This window comes from Manis javanica, chromosome 8, assembly GCF_040802235.1.
Source record: "Manis javanica isolate MJ-LG chromosome 8, MJ_LKY, whole genome shotgun sequence".
Classification (NCBI taxonomy): domain Eukaryota; kingdom Metazoa; phylum Chordata; class Mammalia; order Pholidota; family Manidae; genus Manis; species Manis javanica.
Genome location: NC_133163.1, coordinates 88,840,406 through 88,864,587, shown reverse-complemented (window position 1 = coordinate 88,864,587; position 24,182 = coordinate 88,840,406). Strand labels below are relative to the sequence as shown.

General features: G+C 35.8%; 1 protein-coding gene across 3 annotated transcripts in view; it reads right to left on the bottom strand.

Annotated features, from left to right (window-relative positions):
* The window catches only part of FAM98B (family with sequence similarity 98 member B), a 41,247-nt gene extending 18,113 nt beyond the window's left edge, over positions 1 to 23,134 (bottom strand). The window contains exons 1-6 of one of the 3 annotated variants that reach the window (XM_017660206.3): positions 22,997 to 23,134; positions 16,103 to 16,248; positions 14,866 to 15,000; positions 3,980 to 4,158; positions 1,173 to 1,253; positions 481 to 597 (exon numbers count right to left, since the gene is read on the bottom strand). In XM_017660206.3, the coding sequence (XP_017515695.2) occupies positions 481 to 597; positions 1,173 to 1,253; positions 3,980 to 4,158; positions 14,866 to 15,000; positions 16,103 to 16,248; positions 22,997 to 23,034 (696 nt within the window). In that variant the 5' untranslated portion in view covers positions 23,035 to 23,134. Of the gene's footprint in view, positions 1 to 480; positions 598 to 1,172; positions 1,254 to 3,979; positions 4,159 to 14,865; positions 15,001 to 16,102; positions 16,249 to 22,276; positions 22,548 to 22,622; positions 22,755 to 22,996 lie in introns of those variants that run through there. The other 2 variants (XM_073211604.1, XM_073211602.1) reach the window with 2 other exon arrangements.
* Between the last annotated feature and the right edge of the window lie 1,048 nt (positions 23,135 to 24,182).

The following is a 24,182-nucleotide window of genomic DNA, read 5'->3' as shown; positions in this document are numbered from 1 at the left end:
AAGGCATTAAGTGGGAGTGAAGGAGACATCTGTCTAAAAAGCTATCTAAAGAGATTCATATTTGGGAATGCCCCACCTTCCAACCAGCTCTTCAACTGAAACACACTCTACAGCTTAAGATACTTTTAAGACTTGTCCAAGCATCAGTACTACCTGTACCCATTCCTCTATCCTGCTTTCTTGACCAGTTGCTCACTATATCTCACTGTCTCAAATGACGCCCCTTCTTTTATGCATATCCTTGCATAAATCACATCTATGAGTTTAAAATGAATGTGAAAGATTGAGAAAAAATTAAGATATTTGCAAACAGGGATTTACACAAGAGCAGATGATCATATAATACTAGTAGTTGGCCTGGGTTTGTGCCTCAGATTTAGTGATAAAGTGCAAATGTGGCATACGTACATAAGAAACAAGAGAGCCTGAAGAGCTGTCCCAGAGTACCACCTACAGGACAAAACGGAAGAACAGCCTTACCTTGGCTCTATCAGACCACCCGAAGGACTGCACTGTCACATCTAATCGTTTCATCAACATCCGCCGGCGGCACTCATATTCACAGGAAAGAGCATCATTGATTCTTTCCAGCTGTTCCTGAAGAATTTGAAAATAAAAATCATAAACTTTAGGTTTGCTCTTTAGGCAGAGAAAAGAAATTTGAAAATTTTAGTTAATATTTCCTGCTGATTCAAAAGATACTGTACTTGACCACTTTCTGATACCATGAGACATTATGGTAAATGTTCACATTATAAAGAGTATTTGGTAGAACACTGATGATTAAGCATATAAAGTACACTACAATTGATAAAGTTTAACTCATCTTCAATCAAACATATTAAGTAAAATGTCTACTTGCTAAGTCATCTGGACCAATAAGGAAAAGAAAATACCAAAAACATCCCATCTTGCTGGCTTTGAGCTACTATTCTTTTCACATCAAAACTATGCTAACATATTGGGCACTATACTCTTGGCCAGGTATGTTTAAAATTAATTAACAATCTCATCGGAGAAACATTAGGATCTATTACTCTAGAATATCAATATATTTTCATTCTCCGAAATATTAATGCATGCTACACATTATAAAATCTAAATGTCCACTTATAAATTAAGTCATATTCACTGATTTAATTACATAAAACTAATAAAAGTGGGGGATTTACCGCCTGTTCCAGGTTTAAATCGATTTTCAGCAATGGTTTTCCCACATGATTTTTCTGGACTTTTGAGAGAGTATCTTTCACCTAAAAGTAAAAGATTATGAGAATATACATCCTTAATTTAAAACAATCTAATTCTTGCTTAAAATGTTGTTTTGAATGCTAGAAAATAAAATGTTACAGTGAAATAATTAAAATATACCTTCACATACTAGGAAAAGGTATCACCAAAGTGCAGAGAATCTTTTCCAAAGCATTAATTGTATTAATTCAAGCTATAGCACACTTTCTTTTCCAGTCTAAGAAATGTTGTACATAGGCGACTAAAGAAGTAGCTACTAAAAGGTTTTACTACAAGAATCTGTATGTTGTATGTGAAATAATTTGGGGCTTTCTTCTTAAGATGGCACTCTCTTACATTCTGGTAAGTTCTCAAAAGAGATACTAAAATCTTTGATTAGCACACTGATTTTTTGCAATTAAATACTACACACATTCTAATTTTAATTATTCTGCTTTCACTGCTCAGCAACACAACATAGGGGGGCAAGCCCTTTCAATTAGTTACCACATACACATTTCATTATTTTTACAAAGCCACTAATTTGCATTACTTAAAATGTTTTATTTTGGTGAACAAGATATTAGGCATTCAGTTTTGCTTTGGCAACATCGGGGGTCATTTCTAAAACAGTAACTTATTCTGAAGAAAATGACTGAGAAATTATAGCCTAAGTTGGACTCACCCTCCCAACTGGAGAATCCTTCATTATCTAATGAAAATATTTCAAAACTGAATGAAATATTTAGTTTCTCAGGTATAATGTAACCAGGGAAAACTATCTGGAGCAGTTCAGATTTTGAGAGATGTAAAGCTTATTTAATGTTGGGGGTCTTCTTTAAGAAAAAGGATTAGAAGTTGTGAACACAAAATTAGCTTGGAGACTGGTGGTGGTAATAGGGAGTGATTGTAAATGGGTGCAAGGTTTCTTTTGAGGGTGATGGAAATGCTCTAAAATTAGATTTTGATGATGGTTATACTCTATAAATGTACTAAAATTCACTGAATTGTATACTTAAAATGGGTGAATTTTTTGGCACATAAATTATATTTTAAGAAAGCTGTTTTTTAAAAATTAGCTTAGGAAGGAACTTATGAAAATAAGGGGCCCCAAAGCTTAGGGTTTGCTTCACAACAAATCTTCCTCTACAACAATGATACAACTAAATACATTTCTTACATATTATAATTAACTTATTTTCTTAAAATATACCATTTCTGGAGATTCCTCAATTTCTATAGATACTTCCAAGTTTGGTTGGTATTTCATATGTTACTCAAAGTTTTAGTTTTAACTCCTCACTCAAGAGGGATTCTGAATGCACACTTGTAGATTCTTACATGTAATAATTCAGCTACATTACCAAGATTTCACTATGAGATAACAGTTTTTATAAGTCTGAGTTACTTGTGATAGAGAGGGAGATAAAGCATACACTCCAGAGGTTGACTGCCTGGGTTCAACCCTCAGATCTATCATTACTACTTAGAATCTTGCTTGTCTAATTTATTAAATCTTTCAGCACCTCAGTTTCCTCATATGGCCATTAAGAAAATAATAGCTCCTATACCTCACTATAGATGATGTGAGAATTAAATGAGTTATTAAATATATATACATTTAGAACAGTAAATGCTTTATATGTTTGCTGTTAATATTACTGTAACTATTTTAGATTCATATTTGAACAGCTTCAAGTTAGAAAATAATGATAATTTTCTTCCCCAAGGGGGACAAAGTGTATTTGAAACATACCACACATAGAAGAAAGTAAAGAAATTTTTGCTTTTGATAGGAACTAAATGGAGAAGGAAGTTCTTTTAGGTAAATATCTATCCATGATGGCCATGGTCAACAACTACCTTACAATTAGTCTGCCAGCATTTGAACATGGGCATTATAGTCTGCTTCAAGGAGGGAAAAGAGGTTTAGGAATGTTGTTAATACTAATTGAAACCCATAAAATAGGAAAACCCTCTTTGGAATCAGTACGTGGAAGCCCTGGAAGACTAGAAAAAGCCCAGAAATCTGTCTCCACTTGAAATAATTGCAGACATTTTAGCCAGCCCTAGATCATTCTTAATCCAGAGGAAAAAAAGAAAATAAAACTCCTGAAGAGTAACTTGTTAACTCAGGAACTTTTTTTAGCTGGAATTTACAGACTTATTCTATGTATGAATTTCTTTTCTTTCTTTTAATTTTTAAAAAATTTATTTGAAAGAATTCTTCTATTTTATAAAGAAAATTTCAAAAAGCCTGAAGTACATAGTTTTTGGCTATTTCTAACTACTCCATCAGGGTAATCATTCATTCATTCACTATAAACAAACACTAAACACTTACCCACCCAAAATTGTGCTTTCTCACTGCCAAAAACAACCTCATTGCAATCTATTAATATCCATTTAAAAACATTTTAATTTGTCTTTGAAATATAACTCTACCTTTTTCATTATACTGCACTACAACCTTGTTTAGGAAAGGGATCCTTAAATTTGCAAAGTGATTTCTATGACATCAAACCCTAAGGGCACTCACTCATTAAGCTCTGATTCCTAAATATTAGTTATAAACAAATTAGGTCACATGCATGTTAACTCAAAATCCAAAATTTAGTTTTACATGAAAACAAACTTCTCTTGAAATGGAATATCTTCTAAGTAAAGGAAATATTATTATTTTTATGAGATTTACATGTCAGGATTTAGTCGAATTTTTTGGAAATAAAAAATGAAATGAATACATTACCTTTGATTCCACTTGGTTTAGCATAAGTGGAATGTCAGAAGTTGTTGACTTGGATATACCAAGAGTATCACAGAGAGCTTCAACTTCCTGATAAATTTCACTGTTTTTATCTAATTGAGAATTTTTACATTTCTTGTTCTGTAATATCTGTAAAGCTTGAAGCTCTGTACTTAAAAATACTATAATAAAACAAAAGGGAAAAAACAAATAATGTTAAAATGAAGAAGAACTCCTTAAAAAAAAAATCCCTCTTCTGAGTATACACGCAAAGGAACTGAAACCAGGATTTTGAAGAGATCTGTACTGACATATTCACTGCAATACTGTCAATAGCCAAGATATGGGAACAACCTGTGTCCTTCAACAGACGAATGATTAAGGAAAATGCAGTTTATACACACAATGGAGTAGTATTTAGCTTTAAAAAAAGGAAACCCAGCAATTTGTGACAATATGCATGAACCTGGAGAATACTGTGCACAATGAAATAAACCAGACACAGAAGTGATATACTATGTAATATCACTTTCATAAGGAATCTAAAAAAAGTAAAACTCATAAAGCAGAGAGAAGACTGGTGGTTGCCAGGGGATGGGAAAGAGAGAAAACTGGAAGATACTAGTTAAATAAAATTTTCTGAAAAATTGGTCATCTATTTTAATGAAGTTTTGAAAGCAGAGGGACCTTGGCATAGTACTCATAAGCACAGTTTGATATACTGGTCAGTTATATAAGATGAATAAGTCCTAGTGCCCATAGTTAACAATTCTGTATTTTATACTTACAAATTTGATAAGAGGGTAGATTTTATGTAAGTATTCTTATCACACACACACACACAAGAAAAAAAACAAACAGGCAGGGGGAAACTAGAAAAAAAAAAAAGAATACCTTTCCTATAAAAATTTTAAAATCCAGTAAGAGAGACCCACCAGTAATGAACTATTCAAGAATGTATAAGAATGAGTAAGACTGATAAAATATTGTCTCTCTCATATGTACAGGATGCTCAAACCAGGAAAAAAAAGATATATAATCAGACAGAGCAATCTGACTATTTGCCTTCAGGATGGACCACCCCTTGTTCACAAGTCCCTTTACTGTCATTTTAATTAATCCTTCCAATAGCCATTCAAGAAAATTACTCAAAAATCTTAGATGGTTACAGTCTTGTTTTAAATTAACGTTTATTACAATAGTTAAAATACTGGGTTTTGTTTTTTTTTGTTAAAGCTATACACACACACACACAATTCAGTAGTTTCATCTTCATCTGAGAAACTGTTTAAAAGTACAGGCATACCAACAGGCACATGAAAAGATGCTCCACACCACTAATCATCAGGGAAATGCAAATTAAAACCACAATGAGATATCACCTCACACCAGTAAGGATCGCCATCATCGAAAAGACAAACAACAAATGTTGGCGAGGTTGTGGAGAAAGGGGAACCCTCCTATACTGCTGGTGGGAATGTAAACTAGTTCAACCATTGTGGAAAGCAGTATGAAGGTTCCTCAGAATGCTCAAAATAGAAATACCATTTGACCCAGGAATTCCACTCCTAGGAATTTACCCTAAGAATGCAGCACTCCAGTTTGAAAAAGACAGATGCACCCCTATGTTTATCGCTGCACTATTTACAGTAGCCAAGGTATGGAAGCAACCTAAATGTCCATCAGTAGATGAATGGATAAAGAAGATGTGGTACATATACACAATGGAATATTACACAGCCATAAGAAAAAAACAGATCCTACCATTCGCAACAACATGGATGGAGCTAGAGGGTATTATGCTCAGTGAAATAAGCCAGGTGGAGAAGGACAAGTACCAAATGATTTCACTCATATGTGGAGTATAAGAACAAAGGAAAACTGAAGGAACAAAACAGCAGCAGAATCACAGAACCCAAGAATGGACTAATAGTTACCAAAGGGAAAGGGACTGGAGACGATGGGTGGGAAGGGAGGGATAAGGGCAGGGAAAAAGAAAGAGGGCATTACGATTAGCATGTATAGTGTGTGGGGGACATGGGGAGGGCTGCGCACCACAGAGAAGACAAGTAGTGATTTTACAGCATCTTACTAAGCAGATGGACAGTGACTGTGAAGGGGTATGTGGGGGGGACTTGGTGAAAGGGAGAGCCTAGTAAACATAATGTTCCTTCTGTAATTGTAGATTAATGATACCAAAATAAAAAAAATTTAAAAAAGGATTTTTTTGAAAAGAAAAAAAAAAGTACAGGCATACCTTGTTGTTTGTTTTTTTTTTTAAGGAATATCCCTTTTATTACTTTCAAAGACATGCCATGAACAGAGCGTGAGCTTACAGAATGGCGCCTAGGAGAGACCCTTTTAGAGATCTGTTGTCATGAAGACCTAAGAGTAATTTATCACTGTTTTCAGCTCTTTATCTGAGGCTGATATTCCAGCAAGACACACTGAATTGGACTTCTGGCCATTCTGATAATTGGGCCGTCAGTTCCTGGCCGTATTAGCAATTAAAATTTTTTTACTAACATGCCGATTGTATTAATTTTCTATTGCTGCTGTTAAAAGCTACCACAAATGTAGTGGCTTCAAACAACAAGCATTTATGATCTCACAGTTCTACAGGTCAGAAGTCTGGGTGCCATGTGGCTCAGTGGGGTTAGTTGAGGAGGCCAACTAAAGGTCAGCAGGGCCATGTTCCTTTCTGGAAGTTCCAGGCACGTGTTTGCTTTGATGAACCTGTTCTCAAACTGATTCAGGTTGTTGGTCAAATTGAGGTCCTTGACTGAAGTCTCCATTTCCTTGCTGGCTGTCGGCTGGGGGGCGGGTTGTGCTGATCGAGGGTGTCTGCCATCCCTCTTGTGCTTTCCACGAACCTCCTCCTAGAGACAGCAGGTCAAGGCCCTTCCATGCTCCAAATCTCTCCAAGTTCCTCCTGTAACTCATTTCTCTGACTCCACCTGAAGAAAATTCTCCACTTCTAAGTAATTTTGTAATTAGGTTGAGAGAGTCCTGATAATGCAGGATAATCTCCCTATCACAAGGACCAACCCTAGATACATCTGCCAAGTCCCTTTTGCCACATAATGTAACATCTTCACAGGATCCAGGGATTTGGACATGGACATCTTTGGGGAGCGGGGAAAAGTGGAGTGATTTCCACTTGGTTGTACGCACATGAAAATGTTTTATCTTCATATCGTTTAAATGTTCTCCTGTAGATCTTACCTACATCAATCATTTTAATTCCACAGATGCTTTTTTCCCCCATAAATAACTCAAAGTTAAATTTTGGCGCAGGCAAGTATCCCAGCTGCAACCCATTATTTCAAATTAGTGGAGTCCAAAATAGTGAAATGCAAAGTAAAAGAGAAGCTCTAATACTATTGTGGCCAAAGGGATGTGTTTAGCCTTGTTATAAACTTACAGCCTTGCAGGCTCAGAGATACTAACACTTTGGGCCTCTGGGCATTGGGTTAATTAACAAATATGATATGTTGTTCACATGGGAAATGTCTATAAAATGGCACCAAGATTGTTGTCTCACAAGTATTTCATCACAATCACAACATATATGGATAGGGAGCCCAAAAACTTGATGGTAAGGGGGTGGCCAAGGCTGCTGGCTATGTGGTGAGACATGCAAAGGTGATAAAAGCAGAAAAACCACCAGCCTTGAGCAAGTGCCCTGTGTGCACTCAAGTTACTGTGACGGTCATTTGGTGGCGTGGTAAGGATGCTTCCTTATAGCTATTCCCAACCCAGGCTTGACTCCAACAGGCTGGAGAAGCAACTATTTTGCCTCCATTCTGTGTAAGAGAACCAGAAATCTAATCCTCAATATGGTAGTTTTCTGCCTTCCCCCCAACCCATAAAAATCCAATTTTGTTTTTACATGCTACACAGCCTCCTTGTGACTCAGGAAGGAACAGATGCAGGTGGTGATTAAGTAATTCATCAAAGATGACACCCTGGCAAAACAGGCTTACCTTGTTTTATTGTGTTTCACGGACACTGTGTTTTTAACAAATTGGAAGTTTGTGGCAACCCACGAGCAAGTCTATTGGCACATTTTCCCAAAAGCATTTGCTCACTTCATGTCTCTGTGACAGTTCGGTAATTCTCGCAATATTTCACTTTTTCATTATTATTATATTTGTAATGGAGATCTGTGATCCCTGATCTTTGATATTACTACTGTAATTGTTTTGGAGTGCCACAAACCATGCCATATAAGACAGCATAAACTTAATTGATAAATGTTGTGTTTGTTCTGACTGCTCCACCAACCAGCTGTTACCCCATTTCTCTCCCTCTTCTCTGGCCTCCCTATTACAAGAGACACAACAATATTTAAATTAGGCTAATTAATAATTCCACAATGGCTTCTAAGTGTTCAAGTGAAAAGTAAGTCTCATGTTTCCCACTTGAACTCAAAAGTTAGAAATGATTAAGCTCAGTGAGGAAGGCACATCAAAAGCCAAAATAAGCTGAAAGTTAGGCCTCTTGTGCCAGTCAGAAAAGTTGTGAATGCAAAGGAAAAGTTCTTGACGGAAATTATATGGGCTACCCCAGTGTATGAGTAGGAAGCAGAACAGCCTTACTGCTGATATGGAAAAAGTTTTAGTGGTCTGAACAGAAGATCAAGCTACAACATCGCCTTAAGCCAAAACCTAGTCCACAGCAAGGCCCTAACTTTCTTCGATACTATCCAGGCTTGAGAGAAAGATGACGAAGCTGCAGAAAAATCTGGAAGCTAGCAGAGGTTTTGCACTTATAGACTGCAGTATAGTATAAACGTAACTTTTATATGCAGTGAGAAACCAAAAAAATTCCTTTGACTCAGCTTTATCATGATATTCACTTTATTGCAGTGGTTCGTACTGAACCCACAGTATCTCCAAGGTCTGCCTATACAGGTACAACGATGCCACCCTCAAAGATTCGGAACCAGATCTGAGTAGAGGCTAGGCATTTGTGTAGTTTGGTTTAAACCCAAGGTGATTCTCATGAGCAGGCAGGATTGAAAGCCACTGATTTTAAAGACTTTTCCATGCAATTTACACACGACAGTCTAAAGAGCCCACAAAAAATTAAGACCAATATGTATCAAACTTTGTTTTTGATGTCAAAGCCAGGGTCCCTGATCTCAAAACTTAATTAAAACAGATCATTAGGTTCAAGAATTTGTATTTTAGACAGAACCAAAGTTGAAGGTTTTGTTCTATGAAAACATGTTCTATGTAATAGCATAAATGAGAGTTCAATCTATTATTTAAAATGCTAAACCATGTAGATAGTAAGCTATATAGTGAAAAGTCTTCTTACCACCAAGATCCTCAGATTTCCCCTTCCCAGAGGCAATAACCATTATTAGTTTCTTGGGTATTTCTTTAGGCACATAAGTGTAGATATATTTAGCATGCATAGCTACCTCTACATATTTTTCTTTATTTTTCTTATAACAATTTGTCTGTTTTATTATTTCTGAGGTATAACTGACATATATTAGTTTCAGATGTACAACATAATGATTTGATATATATTGTAAAATTATCACAATAAGTCTAGTTAACATCCATAACTATACATAGTTGCAAAATTTTTTTCTTGTGATGAGAACTTCTAAGATTTAGTTTCTTAAAGACTTTCAAATATACAATACAGTAATTTTAACTATAGTCACAATGCTGTACATTACATCTCCAGTACTTATTTATTTTACAACTTAAAATTTGTGCCTTTTGATATCCTTGCCACCCCCTGCCTCCTGCCTCTGGCAACCACCAGTCTAAGTCTCTGTAACTATGAGCTCAGTCTTTTTGTATATACACCTTTTCTTTATCCTTCAACCATTGATAGGCAGTTTCCATATTTCAGCTATTGTAAAGAATGCTGCAGTGAACACAGGAGGACCAATATCTTTTTAGTCAGTGTTTTCATTTTCCTTGGATGAATACCCAGAAGTGGAATTGCTGGATCATGTGGTTCTATTCTTAATTTTTGAGGAAACTCCATACTGTTGTCTTGGTGGCTGCATCAATTTACATTTCCACTGATAGTGCACAAGTGTTCCCTTTTTCCAGTTCCTCCCACTACTTGTTATTGCTCATCTTTTTATTTTTATTTTTTACTTTTTTGGTATCACCAATATAAAATCACATGAGCAACATTGTGGTTACTAGGCTCTCTCCATTATCAAGTCCCTACCCTACCACATACCCCATTACAGTCACTGTCCATCAGCATAGTAAGATGCTACAGAATCACTACTTGACTTCTCTGTGCTATATACTGCCTTCCCCATGCCCCCCCACACACATTATGTGCTAATCATAATGCTCCTTATTCCCCTTCTCCCTCCCTTCCCACCCACCTCCCCCTCAGTCCCTTTCCCTTTGGTAACTGTTAGTCCATTCTTGGGTTCTGTGAGTCTGATGCTATTTTGTTCCTTCAGTTTTTGCTTTGTTCTTATGCTCCACACATGAGTGAAATCATTTGGTACTTGCCTCTCTCTGCCTGGCTTATTTCACTGAGCATAATACTCTTTAGCTCCATCCACTACATACTTTTCTTTTAAACAAACAGGAGCATACTATACATGCTCTGTATATTTTGTTTACCAGTACATCTTAGAAATCATTCTGTATCAGCACTTTTGATCTATTTTCATTCTATTTGATATTTAGTAGTATCACTGAAAAGATATACCACTTCTTTTTAACTCTACCAACAATGTCATAGTGAACATTCTTTTCATATGTCTTTGTAGGGAAATAAATATGTATTCCTAGGTATGGAATTCCCAAGTCAAAAGGTAGTGTTTTAATTGTGATACTGAATATTTGCCCTTCTAAAGGGTACCAGTTATTTTCCCACCACACTCTATTCCCTACAGTATATGAGAATGCTTATTTTCCCACACTTACGACTTTTTTTTTATTTGCTCACTTGATAAGTGAAAAATATCTTCTCATTTTATTTTTTTAACTCAAATTTTGAAGGATACTGTGTATCCTTTCATGATTAGAAGCATTTTTAAAAAACTCTTTTCTGTAGAATATTTGTTCATGTCTTATGTACTTCATACATTTCCAGTGAGTTTTGAATCTTTTCTTCTTGAGAGATAGAAAGTGTCCACATAGTAAGGAATTTGGCCCTTTTTATTTCATACATGTTGCAAACACTTCAAAGGAAAATATGAAGAACTTTATTACAGACTGTTTTAAAGACAGCTGAACTAAAGATAAGATGGAATAGATGCTGGTAAGATTGTCAACTGGTACAACCTTTCTGGACCAAAATATGACAATATTTATCTAGAAATTTTTTTTTAAATGTTCATAATCTTTAAGTATAAGTAACCAAAAGTATAAACAAAGAAATTAATTTAAAATAATTAATATAATTAAATTGCATATAATTGTTATATAAATTATACAATATTATAATTAAAATAACTTAAAAAGAATTCAAATACCTCCAAATTTGAAATCTATTAAGTAAAAATGTTATTTCCATAGCATAGAACATTGTGTAGCCAATATAAATTATTTTTTCGAAAAAATTAAGTGATAGGGAAATGCTCACAATGCATTAAACAAAGAGGAGAAAGAGAAATTGCCTAAGTAACAAGATCTCCATCTTATTTAAATGAGACGGGAAAGGAAATAGACCAAAAGGTTATTTATGATCTTTTCTGTGGAATGAGATTATAAAAGAATTTCTTCTTTACAATTTTATCTACTTTGTAAAATTTCTCTAAGAAGCATATAATTTTTGACATATAACATAAAATTTACCATTCTAATCATTTTAAGTGTATAGCAGCTTTAAGTACATTTACACTGTTGTATAACCTTCACCATTCACATTCAGAACTTTTTCATCTTCCCCAAACGAAACTCCATCCACTTAACACTAACTCCCCATTTTTGCCCCCCCACCTGAGCATGTATTTTCATAATCAGAACAAACTATACCAACTTCCTTTAAATCTCTTTACTTTTACTTGTATCAGAAACCTGTATTACTATTATTGCTGAGCTTCTTAGCAGCCGAGGCAGAAAGGGAAACATGATGAATTACATAGTTCTCATTGACTGACACAGAGAGTTCATAAGTTTCTCTAGGCCAGTGCTTCTTAGCTTCTTTCTGTTCCAATATACCTAAGGGTTACTGTAACCTCCCACTAAGAACAATGGTTTATTAATTAAATCAGTGACTCAACACACTGAATGGAAGATGGGAAACAACGTAAGAAATGGGGGGGTAGTGAGCACATAATTCTTATCCCCCCAGCACACACAAGGTAATTCAAATGTCAACATTTCTATCACCACCACTAGTTAAACACATACATACAATTTCTGCTGTAACAAATGTCACTAACACTAGAACCTAGAAGAAATATATCACGTGGATTTTTTTTATGAATGGCACAACCTAAAATAATAGAAATCTTTAATAACAGATGTTAGAAAATTCTTTCGAGTGGTCATTGTTTGTAGAACTTTAAAAGTACCAAGATATAATACTGAATTTAAAAATTTTTGAAGGGACTCAATACAAATAAACAGATCTATTATTTATGGTAATTGTTTAGATAATAGGGTAAGCTATAATCCAGATTCACTGAGGCACTCACTAGAATTCAAATGGCCCAAGGGCACAATTTTTTTTTAACTCATCTAACACTAGTGCCTGGAGCAGTTTCTAATATAACAGGTGATTAATACATATTTTTGAACCAACTATCAAAGGCTCTCATTAAAAACAAGATCTAATAATCTGCTTAGCAACCCAGTTTCAGAGAGTTTTAAGAACACATAGGACTTTGCAAAATGGCCATCCTGCCTAAAACAATCTACAGATTCAATGCAATCCCTATTAAAATACCAACAACATTCTTCAATGAACTAGAACAAATAGTTCAAAATTCATATGGAACCACAAATAGCCAAAGCAATCCTGAGAAGGAAGAACAAAGCTGGGGGGATTACACTCCCCAACTTCAAGCTCTACTACAAAGTCACAGAAATCAAAACAATTTGGTACTGGCACAAGAACAGACCCATAGATCAGATCAGAATAGAGAGCCCAGATATAAACTCCCATATATACGGCCAATTAATATACGATAAAGGAGCCATGGATGTACAATGAGGAAATGACAGCCTCTTCAACTGGTAGTAGCAAAACTAGACAGCTACATGTAAGAGAATGAAACTGGATTACTGTCTAACTCCACACACAAAAGTAAACTCAAAATGGATCAAAGACCTGAATGTAAGTCATGAAACCATAAAACTCTTAGAAGACAACATAGGCAAAAATCTCTTGAATATAAACATGATCAACTTTTTCATGAACACATCTCCTCGGGCAAGAGAAACAAAAGCAGAAATGAATAAATGGGACTACATCAAGCTAAAAAGCTTCTGCACAGCAAAGGACACCATCAGTAGAACAAAAAGGCACCTTACAGTATGGGAGAATATATTCATAAATGACATATCTGATAAGGGATTAACATCCAAAATATATAAAGAACTCATATGCTTCAACACCCAAAAAGCAAATAATCTGATTGGGTTGGGGATCTGAACAGACACTCCTCCAAAGAAGAAATTCAGATGGCCAACAGGCACGTGAAAACATGCTCCACTTCACTAATTATCAGGAAAATGCAAAATAAAACCACAAGGAGGTATCACCTCACACCACTTAAGATGGCCAACATTAAAAAGACAAGGAACAACAAAAGCTGGTGAGGATGTGGAGAAAGGGGAACCCTCCTACACTTCCCGTGGGAATGTAAATTAGTTCAACCATTGTGGAGAGCAGTATGGAGGTTCCTGAAAAAACTAAAAATAGAAATACCATTTGACCCAGGAATTCCACTCCTGGGAATTTACCCTAAGAAAACAGGATCACAGACATATGATCACAGACAAAACAGGATTCAAAAAGACATATGTACCCCTATGTTTAATGCAGCACTATTTACAATAGCCAAGATATGGAAGCAACCTAAGTGTCCATCTGTAGATGAATGGATAAAGAAGATGTGGAACATATACACAATGGAATATTATTCAGCCATAAGAAGAAAAAAATCCTACCATTTCCAACAACACAGATGGAGCTAGAGGGTATTATGCTCAGTGAAATAAGCCAGGTGGAGAGAGACAAGTACCAAATGATTTCCCTCACCTGTGGAGTATAACAATGAAGCAAAACTGAAGGACCAAAACAGCAGCAGACTTATGGACTCCAAGGGACTAAAGGTTACCAAAGGGGATGGGTGGAGGAGGGTGGATGGGGACGGAGGGAAAAGGGGATTCAGAGGTATTATGATTGGCACACATGGTGTGGGGTTGGGTTACTGGGAAGACTGTGAAGCACAGAGAAGACAAGTAGTGACTCTGTGGCAACTTACTATGCTGATGGGCAGTGACACAATGGGGTTGGTTGGGGGACTTGATAGTATGGGTGAATGTAGTAATCACAATGTTGCTCATGTGAAACTTTCATAAGATTGTATATCAATGATACCTCAATAAAAATAAAAAAGAATACATAGGACTTTGGAGATCACCAACTTTAGTCACTTAGCCATAAACACTGAGAAATGAACTAGTAAAGGGAAAATGACTAAATATATAAATACAAACACAAGGCATTCTATACTGGCTAAATAGATTATAGTGTTAGAAATCTTAGAGAGTACATTATGATTTATAAAAATACCTCTAGGTCAGCTTCATATTTTCAAATATTAAAACCTTCTCAATATACAAAATGTCTAGTGCTTCATTAATGAAATTTCATAAATCTTAACTTGAAAATAACACACATGCACTTAAAATGTTCAAAGAAAGACAACTTACATAAAAGCTGCAAACAGTCATCCTTCTTTTTTAAGCGGTCTTTAATATCTCCTGATATGAGTACAGAATATGGACATGCCATTTCTTTCAAAAAACCACTTATCTCAAGCTGGAAGCTTTCTAGATCATCTCTCCCTTTAAAAAAGGAAAATCATAAAACATTTAGTGAATATTTACCATATACTCATATGATAACATCTACTACTAATTGACTTCAATTTTACACTCAATTCTAAATTTTCACTTTGACATTAAATTCTTATGTGTGACACCAAGTTTAGATAAAGGTAACCAAATAATTTCTAGATATAAAAAGCAATACTTAAATCAAGAACATGAGTATCTAATCATGAGATAAATCCCTGAAGATTTTTCCAATGGACTTTTCATATAAGCAGATAAACTGAAAATGTTTTATGTTAGTAAATGAAATATTGGAAGCATATTATGGCTATAACTATTAATTGGCTTTAGAGCAAATAATCCATTTCTATAGTACTTCTGTGGATTCAGACAATAAATGCAATCATCTAAGCCTCATTGTTTATCTTTCTTTCATAACCTAATTATGCAGAAATTTATGTCATATATTTTGAATTCAGCTTATTTTACTTTTCTCCAAGTGAATTCTATTAGGTTTGGCAAAGAAACAAGCAATTTAAAAGTAAGGATAGCTTCAGAGGGTAAGGTTACTTTGTTCTCTATCAAATACTCAATATTTTTTTTATTTTTCTTTTTATTATAGTATGAAATTCTACCAATCAAATAGTCATAAGGCCTCCAGTTACCAAGACAGTAACGAATTAATAAACATATTATGAGCCAATGCAGGAGTATTTATAAAAGTACTCCTATGTGAACCCATATCCTGAGTTACAAACATGGTAATACAATTTAAATTAGGTATTACATGGACTTACAAACAACTAATCCTTCATTCAAAAGAAGCAGTATTCAAAAATTAAACTTTTTAAATAGCCAAATTTAGACCCTACTTTTCTAAAGATTAATACTAAAGTTTAGACAGTTGAGAAACATGGTAATTGGTACATAGATTTAAGAATCAATTTGGATTAATATAAAATTTAATCCAAAGATATTTAATATCACATATTAAAGTTCTCCCTAAGATTAATGATTTTTCTTTTTACAGTGGGTACATTGTAGATAAAACTATAAGCCATAGGCTACCATTTCATTATTAAACAGAAACGTAAATAAAACACAACGGTAATACCAGCTGAAGTGATACTTTCTTCCAAGTTGCACAATGATTTTATTTGAGAGCCTAACCAAACACAGAGCTCTGAAAATTCAGGTGAAGATAGTCCACCCTCTGCTGCCTTCACAAGGGCTTGTTCTTCTAACAGTGGACCCTTATATCTAAAAAGAAAGACATAAAAAGTTAAATAAATCAATCACCTAATACTCTCTGTTAAGTTGTTGTGTAACAGAGCCAGTAACTATATCCACTTACAGACGGTCTGTCTGACTGCTTTCACACTGCAATGGCAGAGCTGAGTAGTTGTGACAAGACAGGACAGCCGGCAAAGCCTGAAATTTTTACTTTCTGGTCTGTTACATAAATGGTTTGACAATTTCTGTTCTATATAATTAACATTTGGCATTTTTTCCTGTATTTTACCATTTTTTAGTAAAATTATCAACCACTTTTAAGATAAATATTACATTCAAAACAAAGTCAAATAGAGCATTCTAATAACCTTATACTAGTTACAAGAAGAATATTTAGTGAATATATTATAATGAATATAATATGGTAAAAAAAGAATGGATGCAGATTTTGACTTAAAAAATTAAAGCTGAAAAGGACCTATGAGATCATTTTAACCTAAACCATTTATTATATAATTTTATACTTTCAAATACTAGTATAAGTATCTGAACAGAACCTTAAATTTTCCATTCATTCTCTATATTACATAACTGAATTGGATACCAGTTTTCTGCTTTTATGGTTCTTTCTGCCACTGTGCTTTTAGAAAAAAAAAAACTTTCAATTTTTAACATTTTGATGGATTTTAATCCACTGTAGTTATTTTTCTTTTGATGCTCAAACTGTCCTTTCTCTGGTTAGTGAAGCCCAGTAAGTCATTTGACTCACTCCTAGTACTATTTGAACACCTTCATTTCTTTCTAAGACAAGATGTTTCTGTCCTAAACCTGCAATCAGCCATTTTCTAAGCAGCCCCAATTCTTTTCAATGGTATTTAAAGTACACAATCTGGCATTAAAGGTAAGTCAGCTGTACCTATACCTTTTTAAGAGAAATTACATCAGGAGTTCACATTTCTATTTCCACTTCAAATTCAGAATTGTAGGGTTTTTACTTATTTTGTTTCAGGTTTTTATCTATTTTCTCTTACAATGAAAATTCTGGTTTCTAATGACATTTACATAATCCTAGTTTATATATAAACAAATACAAATTACAGTTTCAGAATAGGAAAACCAGCATTATTACTAATAATAAAATTACTAAAAACTATTTTTTATCTTCAGAATATATTGTTATTATATTTTGTTTTATTATACAGTAAGGATGTATATATTATGTTTTTTTATTATACAGTAAGAATGTACAAAAAAACAACTCCTTTACATGTGATTAAACCAGTTACTCAATATGTTGATGGATACTGTACCTTTAATTTTTAGGGGTTTATCTCTCTTCTTTTGTTTGGATTATTTTTATTTAATTTTGCTTTTATAATTATGTAAAACATTTATATGGTTTCAAAGTTAATTTACAAAACAAGGTATACTCAGACAAATCTAACTGGCAATCTTAATCTTGTTCCTTCTCCTCTGTTTCCTCCCTCCCCTGTAAGTAGCCATATATATTAGTTTTGGGTTGTCATTCCATGTCTTTAAGTATAAACATATATATATATATGCTTCTGCTTTTTTAGATAAAAGGCAGCCTACTGTGTACTGTTCTATTCCTTGTTTTACACACATACATTCACATATACTAGAGATTAGTAGAGGTACTACTCAACCATTTCTATAGTTGTAGAGTTCTCCACTGCCTTGGCTAACAATATTTTATTCACTATGCCCACTGAAGAACTTTTGGGTTGTTTGCAGTGTTTCACTATTATAAAAAATATGGGAAATTTTTGTCAGTGTATATCTGAGACACATTCCTAGAGATGGGATTGTTGAGTCAATGGGTAAACAGAAATGTAACTTTGCTAGATACTTTTTAAATTTCCCTACAGGGTTTATACAATCAAGGTATGAGAGTACCTTTTCCCCATAACTCACCAAAGTTGTCGAACACTTAGATTTTTGACCATCTGATGTCTCTGTATAGTTTTAATTTACATTTGTCTTATGATCAAGGCTGTACAACTTTTCATATGTTTATAGGATATTTGCATTTCTTTTTTTCTGAATTCTCTGATCCTATCTCATAAGGGATAAATATTTTTGAATCCTCCCCATTTTGCAGGTAGAAATTAAGGATTAACAATGTTAAGATAACTGCTTTAAGTACCAGGCTGGGCACAGTACTAGGCATATACACATAGAGATATTGATATTAATAAAAATATTTACTTTTTTCATTTAGTTTTTACAGCAATGTTTTGAAGTTGGCATTACCTTAATTTTGTAGGGTCAAAAGATAATTAACTAGTGATGACACTAGGATTAAAACCCAAATCTAACCCCAAACATTCAATGTGAACTCTTAAACTTCTGTCTACACTAATAAGAAAACTCAACAAATAACCTAGCCAGGTAATGCAGCCAGATAAAGGCATAGCTGGATCTAGACCACTCTTTCTGGTCCTGAATCTATGCCCACTGAAGGTGAGTTACGGGGGAACAGGTACTCTCATACCTTGATTGAATCAAGACTGATTTCCCGCATGGGTTACCTTTCCTCCATGTCCTACAGTGCCTCTCATTGAGATTTAATAGTAAACATATTATTTCCCCCTACTTGCTTTCATTTATGCCATAAAGAAATAATCATAAACTGTGAATAAATTTAACTAATTCATATTGTTGGGTGATGTTACTTTTACTGAAATGCTAATTATAAAATTCAACAAAAATTCATTAAATCATCCAAAATATTGAATTTAGAGGAGGGGGAAAAACCCCATAATCCATAATGCCTAAGCTCATCAAATCAGGTAACAATAAAAATAAGAAAAAAATAAATGCATTTAGTAAATCTGAACATCTAATAGCAAACATAATTATAATAGCATGTATCATTTGTAAACTGCTGTTATGCTAGGCCAGTGCTGTGTGCTTTATGTATACAACTTTATTTAACTGCCACAATATCCTAAGTATATCCAATACATCTATCTAATAAGACAGGTATTATTATCATGTTCTTAGTTTGTTCTATATACTCTTATTTAATTAGGGAAGTGCTACTCTTATTCCAAACACTGAGAACAACTTCCAGAGCCATCACTGGAACCTCATTTGCTGGTCCGACACTACTTCAAGCTGGGTGATCCAGATCTTCTGTCCATCAGGGCCGCCACAAAGACACAGGCGAGAACCTAATTTACTGTTTTCTATTTCCATCAGCCAACATATAAAACATGAGACCCTTTCTTTCCCTCTGTCATTTACCCATCCTATTGGCTTGCCTCTATCCAGCTCCCAACTTCTTGCTTCCCAAACTCTTCCACTATGTTCCATCCATAGACAAATATCCTGTAGTATCAATTTCTTCTCAGAAAGACCACCCTCCCACCTCTAGCTTTGGCAATTTTACTCTCTCAAATTCAAGGTCATCTGGCAGGGTTTTTATCCTCCTTGCTTCCCATATTACTCTCCCATTATCTTATAAATATCACCTGCTCAAAGCTCAGAGATTAGCCACCCTGTTTCTCTTGTGGTTTTTGTCCATCAATCTCTTGGATGCCCACCAATATTCCATGTGCTCAGTCTTCCTCCCCATTCCTATCTATATTGAGTTTCTTCAGAGCCGGTATGTACACCCTTATCCAAAACCCTGAGCTCTCAATTCCTGAACAACCTCTTTTCCAATCTTTGCCACTACATGTGAGTTACCCCTAGACCTTGCCACTGCCTGCAACTACTCCACCTCCAAATCACTAATCCAAACACGTCACTCCCGGACCAAACCCGGTACCTAACCTTTTAGCTTGCCTTTTTGACCACTTACCTACAACTATTCCTTAATCTCATCTCTACCTCCTCTCCATTGGTCCTGCATTCCCTATATTTACTAACTCCCTACTGTCTTCACTTTCTTCCTATCCAATTTAGGTTACAAAGTGAATCATTTCATTTTGGTGAGTCAATAGATACCTACTGAAGAAATTAATCTTTGATACCATCACCTCCTTCAGCTCTAATAACCAATCAATAACTAAGCCCTGTTAAGCACTTCTTTCCACATTCACTGCCAGTAAGCAACTATCGCTTCTCGTCTAGACTACTAACAATTCTCCACCTTGCTGACAGAGGTAACTTTTCAAACTAGACATTTAAGCTCTCCCTTTTTTATTTAAAATAGTTCATCATGTCCCATTGCTATTATAACAGAGAACAAAAGCCACAACACAGGCTAAAAGGCACTACATGCCCTGATCCTCACCTACCTCTTGAATCCCATCTTCCGTGACTCACCCTTGCTCTCCACCCTCCAGCCACATTAGTATCCTTCCAGTTCTGCTAATGCAGCAAGTTCCTTTCCACTTAAAGGTCTCCACATTTTGTTCTCATTTTAAGGACACCTTTTTTCCTCCTTTTCCATCCAACTTCACCTAATTTAACTCCCATTCACAATTCCAATCAACTCAAATGTTCCTTCCTCAGGAATCTATCACTAACCCCTAAGACTACATAGGTCCTCCTGGTCATGTTACGTCACCATGTTCTTTTCCTTTAAAGCACTTACTACAGTTTATGTGATCATTTCTGTTTCTCCACTAGATTGTAAGCTCCACAGGGAAAGGGACCAAGTCTATTTTGCTCACCAGTGACTTCTCAGAATAGTGTCCAATATAGAGTTGTGCTCCATAAATACCTGAAATGAACTTCTCTCCATAACAGTGGTTCTCAACCTACGCTGTAAAGCTTTTTAAAAATAGGCATGCTTATACTGCACTCCTGAAGAGCATGATCTTGTCAGTTTGTGGTATATAACAGACTGGAATGCTTTTTCACAAGCTCCGTACATGATTCTGATGTACAAACAGGGTTGAGCAGAACTATTCTACAAAGTTATATGTTGTCAGAACTGCAAGAGACTTCTGAAATCTGCTCCAATCCACTGCTTTCACAAATGAGGAAACTAGGTTATTCCTACCCTGTTTCCATTGCTATTTTAAATATACTATATATCACTAAATTGTTTTTTCACACAGATTTTCCCTTTTATTTCCTGTTTTATCTGACAAACTGAAATACCTTCACTAATATCCTAAATGTTTAATCACAAAATAGAAAACACATGATACACAATCTTTATGGATATTTTAAAAGTGTTCAATTACAATACACATTTCATTATCACTATATGAAAATTCAAATTTCAAAATCTTGTCCTCAGTTAATCCAGGTAAAGTGTGTAAACTGTCTGACTTTCTATAATGAATAACCTGAAACTTTCCTTCATAAAAGTCAAGATTTAGCAAGCTTCATTTTTCAATAAACAAATTCAAGGAATGAAGGAAGGGGGGAAAAAAGCATTGACTTTCCCTTTTTCATAAACTACGTTCAGAATCCCACTCTTCTTATCTGGAGTACTTGGGAACTCAGACTGTTTCGGGCCTAGTATCTTAACTTCTTGTTTTGGTTAACTTTCTGTTATGGAGCACAACTTTTTGTTTACTTGCTTAACCAAGTTAAGTGAAAATTTCCAAGGGATTTCACATAAGTAAAAATGCCCCCTAAATAATCACTGGCTCTGTTCTTTCATTTGACAAACATTCAGGATCTGCTAAGCACAAGGCTTTGTAATATTGGGTCACTGCAAATATTATCACCATCAGGTATTATCACCATCCAAAAGAAACAGTTGACAGAGAAGCAAGAGCAGTTTTAGGAAAATATAAAATGGGGTTGCAGTTTTAGATTGCACTCCAGTGCTGCAAAGGCACAGAAACTCCAGCCTGTGGCAGGGCAAACAATTGTGCAGATGGCTCCGATCTCTTTAATTAATATGTATTTTTTTTTTGACGCTCAACTCCCTGGCCCTATGCTTACCTCCATGCATTCTCTTCTCTTCTTTGGAACTTCTCATTTACCTACCCAGCCAGCCATTATTTATTAAGCCAGACACCTGTTTTTCTGTAGCTAACTTTCGGTAGGGTTGAGGGGACGTTCAAGAGACAATAAATGCATGCGCAGGACAAGATAATTTGGGATATATTGATCCCCATACCTGGAAAGTATTAACATCATCCCAGGAGTTCTCATACCACTGACCACTCTGAACTGTAAATACCAGTGGAGTTTTTGTAGCCCCCAACGGCTATGTAAACTACTAGAAATCTGGAAACTGTCTTTTCCTCTGCCTAGTACACAAATATGCACTAATGAATACATTATCAACATCGAGTTCATATGCTGATAACGAATGGATCAAACGGTTGAATGAATGGACTCGCACTGAACGACAACACTTTCTCCGGACTAGGAAGCAGGGCAGATTCGTTCCCGAGCCCTAATTAAGCCACAGGTTGTACACCGTGGTAAACAATTCGCTGCAGCAGTCCAGGTTCAAGCACCTCTTCCGGACGCGACAACTATGTCAACAAAAATATCACCCCCGGGGTAGAGACCCGCTACCCCGCAGGACTGGTACTCGCCGGGCCTCTCCGCGCCATCGCAGCAGGTCCCGGCTGTGGAGTCTCAAGGTATGTAGTTTGGAAGAGGGGGCGCGCACCCCAGCTCTCGGGCCCTACTCGGCTCCCCAAGCGGGCCTGCCTCCCGCCTCCCGCTTAACTCCGTCGGCGCCGGAGGGAGCGCGGCGGGGGAGGAGGCCTGCGCCGAGCTGCCCGAGCGCAGCGGCGGCCCACGTGGGGGGTGGGGGGCGGCTGCGGCAGGCAAGAGGAGGGAGAGCTTACGTCTTCGGAGGAAAGGCGTACCCAGGGATACTCACCCCAGAGCCTCTAACGTGTCCAGCACGTCCCCCTCCATCGTAGGTTCGGGACCGGAATCCGGCCCTCTCACAGTTCTTCGGTCCAAAGCTGTTCAGCGCTCTAAGAAGCCCGCCGGAAACCTGCGTCACTGCGCCAAGGTTCCGGTCGGGGTCCCAAGCAACTCGGCTTAGTGCCTGGGACAGGTTCGTAAAGGTTCCCCCGCCGGGAGGCAATCGACACAGAGTGCCTAAAACCGCTATATGTAATAATAACTCTTAAAAATACTACTAAATCGTAGTAATGCAAAGGCTTCTTTATGTTGGGTTTTATCTGTACAATGAAATCAATCTTAGCAAACATCATGATTCTACCCAAGGTGTTCTCAACCTATCAGACTCCAGACCCTTCTGCTTATGACAAAAATGCTGAAATGAAATAATTATCTTGAGCTAAAATGGTACATAATACCATGTAGCCACATAAAATTTTTAAATCAATATGCACAGCAGTGCTCCAACTTTAAAGAAGAAATAAAGGGAAGTTAATCTGTAACAAAATAATATTGCTTCATTATGAAATGTAGAAGACTGCAAGCAATCCAGTGTCTATTTTTAGTAGAATAAATAAGTCTAATCCTACAATAGAATTCTATATGCAATGAAAACAGACAAACTCTGCCGCATACAGCATCAGTGAATCTTGCAACACGATGTTGAGCAAAAGAATCTAGACACAAGAGTTATTTCTATTCTATGATTTAAAAGCAGACAAATCATGATAGAAGTCAAAACAATGATTTTCTTTGGGACAGGATAGTGACTGGCAGAGGTACAAGGGGAGGGCTTCTCTTGTGTCGGTAATGTTATGTATCTTGAACAAATGTGTTCAATTTACAAAAATTTACTGAGCTGTACATTTCTGAATTCTGCACTTCTCTGTATGTTTTACTTTATTTTTCTATAGTGTCATACACTTAAAATGGTTAAAGTTGCAAATTTTATATTCTATATATATGCCACAATAAAAAATGAATAATGTAAAGTGTATAAAACAGTGTCCAGTATACAGTAAGCACTTAATAAATGGTATCAATTTTCTTAGCCTGGGTTCCCTAGGAAACAGAGTTTGAGGCAAAAACTTAGGTGCTAAGACTTTACTGATAAGTCCAATCCTAGGGAAACAAGAATGATGGAAGAAGGGGGAGAG